The 12,054-nt window shown below is 35.5% G+C and overlaps 1 protein-coding gene across 4 annotated transcripts; it reads left to right on the forward strand.

Moving 5' to 3' along the window:
- Positions 1–214: 214 nt before the first annotated feature.
- rer1 (retention in endoplasmic reticulum sorting receptor 1) lies at positions 215–8,334 on the forward strand. Of its 4 annotated transcripts, none has more exons than XM_030734293.1 (8): positions 215–327; positions 1,647–1,728; positions 2,180–2,284; positions 2,792–2,888; positions 3,408–3,486; positions 4,940–4,973; positions 5,064–5,075; positions 6,235–8,334. In XM_030734293.1, the coding sequence occupies exons 2-8, from the start codon at positions 1,648–1,650 to the stop codon at positions 6,322–6,324; spliced, it is 498 nt and encodes a 165-aa protein (XP_030590153.1). In that variant the 5' UTR covers positions 215–327; position 1,647; the 3' UTR covers positions 6,325–8,334. The 4 variants fall into 4 exon arrangements, with proteins under 4 accessions (XP_030590153.1, XP_030590152.1, XP_030590150.1 ...); XM_030734292.1 differs by having other exon boundaries at positions 4,940–5,075; positions 6,235–6,289; positions 7,633–8,326; XM_030734290.1 differs by having other exon boundaries at positions 4,940–5,075; positions 6,235–8,331.
- Positions 8,335–12,054: the final 3,720 nt, after the last annotated feature.

The following is a 12,054-nucleotide window of genomic DNA, read 5'->3' on the forward strand; positions in this document are numbered from 1 at the left end:
AGGTCTTTAAGTCAGTGGTCGCAGGGGTTTTTTTTTTTTTTGTTTGTTTATTTGGGTCTTTTGTTTTTTAAAAAATGTTCAGGGTTAGAGGCCCCCGGGCAGTGACATTTTGATGCTGTTTTGATTTTTACCGTTTGAACAGGCAGTGAATTCGCTTGCGTGCGTTTATAGTCTGCTCAAACCTCGACAGTGAATCCTATTCGGTGTTCTACTACCCAACCTGTGGTATTTTCGAATCCTCGCGGAAGTACTGACGTGTACGCACCAGAGAAGTGGCTAGTTTAGCTAGCTAGATAGAGCCGGGTAGAGTCACAGCGGCCGTATCAGGTAAGAAAGAGCTGTCATTGACAGTTTTCGTCGTAATTGCTAGTACAGCTTAGAGACACAAATGGGCATTCAATCTAAGAATCAACATCGGCTGTAATTACATCATTCACTGAATATGGACGCGGTTAATATAGAGTAGTCATATTTTAACTGTGCTAGCTGGCTAGCTGTGAAACTGTTGGCAACGTAGCACCGGAAGTGAGTTGTCAGTTCTTTAAATTGATTGCTGGAATTTGTAGTTCACATGTGTCCGGGAACACATTCCTGCGACGGACACGGGGTGAAGAAAAAAACTACAAATTCTCTTTACATACGTTTGCGCTTGCTTAGTTGGAGTTGTGGGAAATGTAGTTGCGTACTTTTATTTAAGGCCCGAGAGAGGTAAACTGAAGCCGAACCAAAAACTACATCACCCATACAAACGGCAACTCAGGCCAAAGGTCACTTACATTTGGCTGGCTAACGCCGCTTTCATGGCTCATTTGTAAGCTAACGCGATGAATTTAAAGTAATATCTCAGATAAAACGTTATTAACACTTATTGAATTTTTGGTTTCCATCGTGGCCATATTTCAGTTTGCCAGTGAGTCTGTTTTAGGATATATAACGTCCTCAATGTCTTCCTGACTTCCTAAACTTGTTTTCTAGTTATGTAGCTAATGCTAACTAGCCACAGCTACAGCTCTCCACGGTCCGTCTTTCCACAAGATGAAACAAATTAATCGTTAAATGTCCTAAAGTGTAATGTGTAATTACCTAAGAAAAGAACCTAAGCTCCATTGGATATAAATGCAGTTTTGATGCTCAACATACGATGATCAGCTCATCAGTTATTATTCCAATACAGGACCCGTGGTTAGATTAAGTGCATAGAAATAATTATTTAGATTGTTATTTAAAGAAAAATTACTATTAGATTTCGTCATCTTGACCATGTGGGCCATGGCAGTCATCTGATCACTCTGATTGACCCGTCCATTGGACATGTGCTCCTCGCACATACAGCTGTTTCCAGACAGCTCTCTCTTTTTATTTATTTATTTTAGTTTAGAAAATCTATATTGCAGAGACAGAAAGAAAAATCTGTTCCAAATGTGTGGTTCTGTGTAAAGTCTGTCAAATCTTTTTACAGGGTATTTATTTCCAGTGCCTTTAAAAAAGAATGTGCAAAAGACGATGTGTTTCTAATTTAATACCTACGTTTTGTGCAAGTGTGCTGGATGGATAGACTGGGTCATGCTGAGTACTGAGCAGTACTCTTCTTAAAGTAGATTAAATTCATGCACCGCTAATCAAAATGTTTCTGTCTTCCCTTTAAGAATGTCAGAAGGGGACAGTGCTGGGGAGTCGATCCATGGGAAACCTTCTGTTATTGCTGCCTTTTTCACAGGAATTGGACAGGTAATGTGCCCATCACTCAGATCAAACATAAGTAACTTAACAGGGCTTAAATTTAGGGATACACTGATACTGAAAATTCTGTGCTGATACCAATGTTTAAAACACCTATTTTTTGATTGTTTGAACCAAATAAACAAAGAAGCTTCATTCTAAACAAATCTCCCAGCTCATTCTATTTCTGAATGAGCAAAAACTCAAATTTATAAAACTGGTTTGCAAATATAAGGGCATCAAAACCGATGGCTCACTACAGATAAATATGAATCTCATCTTATTTGCCAGAAGGCTGGTGGTTATCAGTAAGGTCAATTTAGGATTTTATCACATTTACTTTCACCACATTCAAAATAGTGATGAGTAGAATTATATTCAAGCAGAAGAAATGAAAGTGTAAGAGAAACAGTGTTTTTCAGCACGTCTGAAAGGCTTTTTTGTTTTTCTTCTGTCACAGGTCTATCAGTCATGGCTAGACAAGTCAACACCATTTTATGCAGTGCGATGGGCAACCACTCTACTACTTACTGCTGTCTACATGATCAGAGTGTATCTACTACAGGTAATTGTTTATTTTTGTGTGTTTCTGATTTATTATTTAATTAGCCAATTCAGAAAATGTAAACAAGAGGAATTGTAAAAGCTTTATTCATGTGTCCTGTAAGAAATACTACCTGATATCAAGTTTAAAATGCCCAATTGTTTTAAACAGAGTTTGAGATCTTCATTCACCTCTAGTAGATTTTACTGAATTACATTATAATTGTGCATTAAGGTTATTGGGGTTTTTTTTGCCATTCTTCATTTAAAATAAAATATTGGATTAGTGCATCTATAGTACAGCTCTCCTTTTTTATTATTTGTTTTGAAGGAGGTGCTGCTCTTTGCAGTAGGCGTTAATATAACATGGTTCTTATACAACTTATCTCACTTTTGTGATATCTGTTTTTAACATGATTCTTACGATCTGTTTAAATCCTTAAAAATGTTCTTACTCATTTGTTCTTTGTGCTTTTCGCTAGCAAAAAAGATGCCCTTTAATGAGGTTATTTTCTGATGTGCTTTTCAGGGTTGGTATATAGTAACATATGCTTTGGGAATCTACCATCTCAACCTGTTCATTGCTTTTCTGTCGCCAAAAGTGGATCCCTCACTGCTTGACGAAGGTTAGTCGACTCAATTTCATTAAAGTAGAGTTTGTGATGTGGACATATTGTGTGCTTGGAAGTAGGCTACCTCATGGGGTGTTACTGACATGTTCATTTAGACTTTTGATTAAGTAATTAATTACATCAAAAGTATCTGTCTGTGTGTATCTATGTCAATAGCTTTTCATTTATTATGAAAGCTTTCCCAATAGTTATTGGAAGAGCAGAATATTATTTAACACTTGTATATTTGAAAGTGCATCTCAGTGCTGAGATGGATGGATCCAAATAAACAGAAGTGGGCACCATATCTCAGTTGACAACAAAGGGAATGAAGTCTTATTGAGGAACTCTGTTGATCTGCAAGTGATCTCTCAGAAACAAAGTCCTCACAGTAATGACTATTTGGTTCCTAAAAGTTTTGGGAGTTAGTCATTTTTTTTTAATTGTATGTCACTGGAATGATCCTTTCCATAAATGTAAGTTGTTGTTGTTATAGAACATGAAAACTAACCCAGTAACCTACATCTCCTGCAGATGAGGGCCCATCCCTTCCTACCAAGCAGAACGAGGAGTTCCGCCCCTTCATCAGGAGGTTGCCTGAATTCAAATTCTGGTGAGACTCCAGCATGGCCACCCAGGAAAAGTGCAAATTATTTTGTTCAGAACAGCCTGTGTGCTGAAAGATTATGTCATGCAGAGCTCATTTAGTAATGGGTGGATAGCATTTTAGGGGAAAATAAGACACAGTCATAAAGTTTAGTACATTTTTGTGTATTTTAATTGTAGCTCATTCTCTCAAATTCATCTTTACTTCATTCACACAAAGGTCATGTGTATAACACTGACATCTAAAAATAATTTAAATACAGACACATTTCTTTATATTTTTAAAATCACAACTTGACTTATTTCCACAGCAGCAATTAATTTCACTTACAACCCGATGGTAATTTAGTTGCTGCATCATTTGGACTATTTTTAAATTGTGTGTTAGGCCTTGGATCTTATTTGGTTATACAAATACTGTGTCCTCTCATATACTGAAGAACAAAGAGAGGAAACAAGCGTTAGCTTGATATCTTTTTTTTAAATCAGACATGTTCGTGATGCATGAAAACATCATTTTGAGTTCCCGTTCCATGTTCATCTTCTCGATTTAAAATGTTTGAGTTTTTTGTCAAGTGAAAAGTGCAGTGTAGAGGATTAAGTTATTGGTGTTCATTTATTGTTCAGAGACTTGCTGAATAAACTAGAGATTTTAAGTTTCTATTTAAATGTGTGCCCCACTATGCTTTTCCAGCCTCTCCCCCTTATTACTCTCCCCCAGTGGCAGACCCATTTATTATTATAACTATTAAAAGCATCTCCAGTCTGCAGTCTAGTTTCAAACTACTGAGCTGTAAACTTGTTGCAATGCAACAGGATAAAAGTTAAGTTCCAGTTTTAGCTTCCAGTCTATTCATATGCATACATTCCATTTATATTTTGGATATTAAAATTCACTTTGCTTGGCCTATGAGTAGTCACCATTATGTAATGTGATGTGTATTTGCATTCAGGCAAGTGTGGCATCTTTTTGGATGTCTTAAATGACACTGACATGATCGCTGCATTAAATAATTTATTAATTAGTTTGACAGTTTGGTTAGTCACTACACCTTTTCAGTCTGGTGCATGATACATTTACAAGATGTCTTAATCATTTTTTTTTGCATTACTATAATTTTAGGGTACTCCCAAGTTGAATTTAATTTGTATTAAAAACATATTCTTTTTAAAGGAGTTTTTTGCCTTCTCCTAGAATTTCATTGTAATTATGATTAGTCAGAATGGATTTGTAGGTATCTTCAGTCATTTTGCTCCGTAGAGGCCGTGCATCAGCTCCTTGTTCTTGTTGCTTAAGACAGCTCTTTAACTCTGGCTTTATGTTCATTGTTTTTATGCTGCTAAATTAATTTAGAACAAAGATTCCACAGTACATGATGCACGATAATGAATTATGCTTCCTTATTTTAACAAACCTTTTAACAGTGACAGTATTCTGAGTTTGTTATTTTCCTTTTCAGGCATTCAGCAACAAAAGGCATCGTCATCGCCATGGTTTGCACATTTTTTGATGCCTTCAATGTGCCAGTATTTTGGCCTATACTTGTAATGTACTTCATTATGCTCTTTTGCATCACCATGAAGAGGCAGATTAAGGTAAGTAATGTACAGAAAGACATCTCCATAGATTGTACACATTGATCATAGCTGTACTAGATTAACAGTAATTAGGTGCTTTAGGACTGGAGGAACTTTTTCAGTCTCCATTTGAAGCCTCGATTTGAGTTTTTCTGCCAGTGACATCTTGATGGATTTTGAAACTTATTGTGACGATCAGTGTGCCTAACTGAGAAAACAAAGACACTGCATCTTGTTAATCAGAAGGTACCGGTGCTTAAGGCACAACTCATTTTTGACTGTTTTACTCTTATCTTGGAGTGTGATTTCATTTAAAAAAAAAAAAAGACTCAGAGGTTTATACATGCTGCAAGCAAGAACTGAGGATATTATAATTTTCAGTTAACAACAATCAACAAAAGGTGATATGCGAACTGCTGTTGCATCACTTAAGTCTTGCTGATAGAGATGGCGAATGTTCCCACTGTCCCTATAGCAGTTTGGTCTGAAAGTGCGTACAGTGTAATACAAACAGTTCAAAAATTGGTTTTGGATTAGACCGTTGTTTCCCAAAGTGTGGGCTGCAGCCCCCTGGTGGGCTGCAAAGGTACTGCAGGTGGGCTGCAGTAATAATAGAAATTCAGTTTGAAATTACTCACAAGTGAGTACAGTTACATATTTATATAAATTATTTATTTATATAAAAAGCAAAAACTGGTAATAGGTTAAGTGGTTAACTGGTAAGTGGTTAGTTTGTGATATTACTCATTATTCTGACCTAAATTTACTGCTCTTATATTGAAGTTTGTGTCCCAGTGGCAAGTGGGTCACATATTGACATTAGCACTTTACATATGACTGGGTAGCAGTAGCAATTTATAGCCAACAGCCTGTGTTTGTTTGTTTTTTTAATCAACTTTTCAAGGAAATGATCACTTACTCTTGTATTTTGATTAGAGTGAAGATTTAAGATTGGGTGGGCCCCGTGGGATTTTCTTTCTTTTTTTTAAGTGGGCCACAGCACTGGATTAGACAGATTCACACGTTAAACTTCATGCTTTATTGAAGGAAATTTGCAGTATTAAAAGGGTGTCATTGTTATGTTCTATGCAGTGCACTTTATATTTTGATCCAGAATATGTTGTGAAATATGTGAAATAAATGTTAATTCTCCTTTTTACTTTCTCATCTTTTCTAGCATATGATCAAGTACAGATACCTACCCTTCACACATGGGAAGAGGACATACAAAGGCAAGGAAGACACAGGGAAAGCATTTGCTAGTTAAATAAAACAAACAAAACTCCCACTTTCCCTTCCTCTTTGTTGCATTTAAAATTTATTGGCCACAGCCAGTGGGATTGAAGAAGTTTAGAAATGTATTTTCTTTTTGTCAGCTGAAGAGTAAACATGAAAAATACAAGTTTTGATCCACAGTGTTCTCAGTGCTGAATGAGGATATGAGCAGCATGGATCAAATTAGTCAAAAAATATTGCCTTTGTTTATTAAGCGTTTTTCTTCTTCTTTTTTTTTTTTTTTTTTTTGAGGATTGGTTTGCAGTTACTCTAATAGTTGAGACTCAGTGCTACTTTTTGCCTTTTTCTTAACCCTACAGGGTAAATATAAAGTCATCAAAACTGAAAGAAATTTGCAGTAAAACGAGTGATTTTTTTTTTTTTTTTTTTCTTTTTTCTTACTATGTTTCCACTGGTTTATTCCAGTGTGTCTCCCTCTCTAATATCTACCAACATTCAATTAACATGTAATTTTTAATTTCTTAAAGTTATTAAAAGTATGAGTAAAGCTGTTAATGTGAACTCAGATGAAAATGTAAGAGTCTTCAAATTGAAATTTTTCATCTTTGCGATGAGAATATCCTGCTGCTCTGACTTCAAACGTCTCTGACAATTGTCCTCTGTTCTAAATGAATATACTTGGATAAATTGGTCACTTTTCACCTGAACATGCATCCATGAAGGGCAGAAAAACACATACCTGTTAATCTATCAAATGAATTTCACCCAGCACAATGTTTAAAAACTTTGATTGTATATTTGAATAGTTAGCCACCCTGCATAATTGTGTAATTCCAGGAGAGTCACTAATCCCAAATAATTTAGTCTCTTATAGTCTGTGGTCAACCTTAAGTCACTTCTTTTTATTTTTGCGCCTTTGTAGAGTAGTAAACGGGATACTGGGATGAAGTAAAATTTAAAAATCATTTTGGGTATAATTACCTTGACAAATGGGGTCAGTGAACATTTAGCATGAAATGGCAAGTCAATGTATTTGCTTTACCTCAGATTTTTAAACCATTAAGTGGATATTTATTCAAAACATATTGTCCTAAAGTGCATAACCAGTATTCCAGATAAATTCATAACATGGCTAATCTGAGAGCAGTCAACCAAGCAAGTTTACCCCAGTGACCCTTATCTCTTTGAAATATTTACCCAGAAGGGTTTCAGAGACTGAGGCTCATTTGGAATTTGTAGACTGGCTGTTGTTGTCCTTCATATTCTGTGTAAAATCTTTGAAAAGAGTTGTGCTAAATGTAGTCATTCCAAGCAAACTGTTGTTCTCTTTCTTTTTCAGAGGAAACGTAAGAAAACACAGATTGAGAGCTTTTATTATAACAAATGGATGACGTGGGTGGCGATCACACATTCTTTTCTATGAACCTGTTGATTTTTTTTTTTTTTTTTTTTATCAAAATGCTGCAAATCTGTAACTATTAAACTTTGATCAGCACTGTAGTAAGGGATCAAAACATTTTCCTGTAAAAAGTTTGTGTTTCAAAGGGTTGTCTGGGACTGTGTGTGTGTATATATCTATATATTTTAAAATATAATTTTTTGAGATTATTTTTATTTCATCCAAACACCATACTGTTTCTGAGTGTTAAAAAATATTTCAGTTGAAAGTTATAGACGTAAAACTGCTAAATTGGGTTCTTGATCTGATAAATGTTTTTCATGGATTGCATGTTATTTTCTTGTGCTACAGTTATAAACAAAAACTTGATTTTAATAACTTAAGTGTAATTTTTTCACTCCAAATGCTATTAAAGAGGCTGTGTCCCTTTGAACAGTACACTCCTGGCTTCATATTTTATAGGTGTTCATGAAAGAGTGAAGACTTGTAACCAAATACAGTTTTGTGAGTCCATTCTGTTCATCCCAATCAAAATTTATTTCTGTACAGTTCATAACTCACCTTTTTTAGACAGACTGCATACTAGCAATTGCTATTCTGTCTTTAAATTTCGTTCAGGTACTCATAACACAAAACGTGAAACAACTATAAAATTCTTTCTTTGTAATTTTAAAAAAATACCTGATACATGTGACTAAAAACTTGGATACATTTGATCACCTGTATAAAAGAAGCAAACTCTTTGATATCTTTTGCGTTTGTGTCCAGCATTATCAGATTAAGATGAAGCAACCATTTGATTTTTTTGCATACTGATTTATGAATCATTCAGCCATAAGTATTCATCAACCATCACCAGTGTCTCATAACTTCAGGCAGAGTCAAATTCTGTTACAGTTCACTGTAGACTGGAAAATAGTTCTTTGAGAATGAAAGGCATTCTTGCTTATCTTATCTGTGTGTACTGGGGTGTTTACTGCATCCCTTGGCTCAATGTGCTGGCTCAGCCTCAGAGTTTTCGTTGGATTATTTGATAGGTGGACTTTTTGATATTCATCAACTAAATGGCTGTCTTTATCATCAAAGACCAGAAGCCATTGACTGCTCCAGGTAAGCTAAAGTTTCCTTCTAGTGATTAAACTAATAAAATACTGAGAAAATGGATATTGGCTTAATTAACAATAAAACTCTTAAACCAGTGAAATGAATGTTGGACTCCATTACTGACCTCAGCGCATTTAGCTATAAATTATTTTAAAATAAAATGATCTTATTTTTAAGTTAACTGTTAATGGATGCCTGAAATTGCAAGTATTTACTCTGTACAAACAGTATTGAAACTGAAATTATCACTGTCCTATTCTTTTATTCTCCTTTTATTCACCTTTTATTCTCTCCAGTTATCGGAGGTTTCAGAGGATGAGATTTACTGTGGAAGAAATCAACAACTACCAAGTTACTGCCAAAATATTTGACCACTGTACAGATACTGCCAGTTTCCCAGGACCTTTCAACCTAATCTTTACTAATGATTTAATCCGGCCTCTGGAAAAGCCACACAGGAATTTGTCCAAAGTGATAGCGGTGGCCAGCACCTATACAAGCCCACTGGCACGGACTGTAGCCCCACTGTTCATGATGGATCTCATTCCTATGGTAGAACTATGAGCTGTTCTGTACTTTAACATTTTGTAAACCAGATACATGATAAATATCTATTTAAAAAAAATTAGTACAAATAAAAGATGACATTATTTTACATTATTTTAAACTTTACAATATAACAGGCAATAACCTGCCTCCTCCTGCTGATCCTCACCTGGATCATCTTTGCCACTGGGAGAATCCTCTGTCATGGCAAGTACAGCCAGCCTCTGCAGGCTCTGGCAGTACTCTCCAGTCTCTACTCTTTTCTGTTGTGGTATTTCCCCCCCCCCCCCCCAAATGTTACATTATAACAAAACATTAAAAAAAAAAAAAAAAAACCAGCAGAGGGCTGAGCTTCAGGCTTTATTTGCATCTTCTGTGATGAAATAATTTGCAGCAAATATTGAAAGGAGGCTAGAGTAGTTTAAACCCTCATTCTCTTTGTTTTGTGTTGACTCTGTGACATGTTTTTCATTATTTGGTTGTGTAACCGAGGGATACATTTGTAAGTGATTTACTTACTCCGTTAAAACGACTGAACGAAGTCACACAGCATGAATAATGGAAACATGTTTTTAGTTTTGTGTTTCCTGTAATAACCTCACATCACACTAACCTACATTTCATTCGTAAATATGTACACATGTGCAATTGTTATTTTTTGCACTTGAGCTACTAAATTTGAATGTTTTTGACAAAATTATACTTCTGTTAAATTTAGTGTAGACTGTAATTATATGTTACTTAGCAGTCACGGGACTCTTCTTTCTCCTAAAACCTTCATTAATTTTACATTAAAATGTACAGCAGTTGTATATCAGTAAAATGTCATTCAGTAAAACATCAGTTGTGTGGTGTGTTTTATTTTCTGCTTAGATTTTTGGTTAAGGGTGGTGTATAACAAAAAATTCTGTTAAATTCGATTCAATTCAATTTTATTTATTTAGCTCCAAATCACAACAGTCATCTCAAGATGCCTTTCATTTTAAGGTAAAGACACTACAATAATACAGAGAAAACCCAACAATCAGATCCTGCTATGAGCGAGCAATTGACAACAATAGGAAGGAAAAACTCCCTTTTAACAGGAAGAAACCTCCAGCAGAATCAGGATCAGAGAGGGGCAGTCATCTGCTGCAACCAGTTGGGAGTGAGGGGAGAGAGACAGAATAGAAGACATGCTGTGGAAGAGAGCCAGAGATTAATAATAACTAATGATTGGATGCAGAGTGGTGTATATGAAGACATCGTGGGAGCCCCCCAGCAGCCTAGGCCTATTGCAGGATAACTAAGGGATGGTTCAGGGTCACCAATTCTACTACTATATTTACAGTCATAAAATGAAAGTTATTTTAGTTCAGTTTTTTAAACCTTGGAAAATTATGGGAAGTGACAATAGGCCCTCTGTGTTATTTCGGTGATTCAGTGTTTGGAGAGTGACATGTTTGTGAGACAGACAATGTTCAAATCAACTAAACCATCTGCCAGGGGCGGTGTTTGAGTGGTGCTGGGTACAGAATGTGAAAACCACTAACTCACCCAATATTCTGCATCTCCTGTCAGTGAGGGCCTATCCCTTCCTATCAAGCAGAACGAGGAGTTCCGCCCTTTCATCAGGAAATTGCCTGAATTCAAATTCTGGTGAGAATCCAGCACGGTTGCCCAGAGAAATTGCAAATTATTTTCTTTAGAAAATCCTGTGTGCTGAACAATCATGTCACCCAAAGCTCGTTTAGTAAAAGATGTAGCATTTTAAGGAGGAAGCAAAGATACAGAGTAATTAATTTTTATGTATTTGTTGGTAGATTATCATCTCAGCTTCATCTTTACTTCATTCCTGTAGCACAGAGGTCATGCCAGTAGCAATGACTTATAAAAATACATCAAAGTGAGGAACTTCATACGTTTTTCTAAGCATGACTGGACAGTCTCCCATAGCAACAGTTAATTTTCTTGAAGCAGTTTTCTAAAAGTTATTTTTATGCTGGCTTAATATAAGTGCTGCAGTTATACTATTTGTAAATTTTGTCCTAAGCCCTGCTAACATTTGTTTATGCAAATACTGTGTCTTCTTGTATACTACAGTAGAAAGAGATTATTTTAAGCCAGTGATAGCCAAGAACCTCTTGGTCAGTTACAAGTTCCTAAATTTGTGTCCCATTTTTTCCTGCATTGATTTTATGTTAAACGTTTTATGCAGGAAACAGCTAAATATATCAGTTGTAACACAGGACCAGAACTCTTGGGTACAGTTCTTTCTTTCTTTCTTTCTTTCTTTCTTTCTTTCTTTCTTTCTTTCTTTCTTTCTTTCTTTCTTTCTTTCTTTCTTTCTTTCTTTCTTTCCTTCTTTCTTTCTTTCTTTCTTTCTTTCTTTCTTTCTTTCTTTCTTTCTTGACAAAAAATATCATGAAACAAGAATAAGTTTCTTCTTTTTTTGTAAATATTTTTCAATATTTGAGCTGGATGTGGCTCAAGGCTCAAAGTGGGTGCAACTGATCACCTGAATTAAAAAAAAAAATCACTTTTACATAATGTTTTGCCTCATCAGATTAATGAGACAGCAGAAGCATTCAGCTGCTGCGTTAGTTGAAATGATTTTTGCATACTGATTTGTGAATTCTTAAACCATAGATATTCATCAGCTGTCCTGCATGAAAATGATCACAGAGACTCAACCATTACCAGTGTCTCATAACTTCAGACAGAGTCAAATTT

The sequence above is a fragment of the Archocentrus centrarchus genome, chromosome 7, assembly GCF_007364275.1.
Source record: "Archocentrus centrarchus isolate MPI-CPG fArcCen1 chromosome 7, fArcCen1, whole genome shotgun sequence".
NCBI lineage: Eukaryota > Metazoa > Chordata > Actinopteri > Cichliformes > Cichlidae > Archocentrus > Archocentrus centrarchus.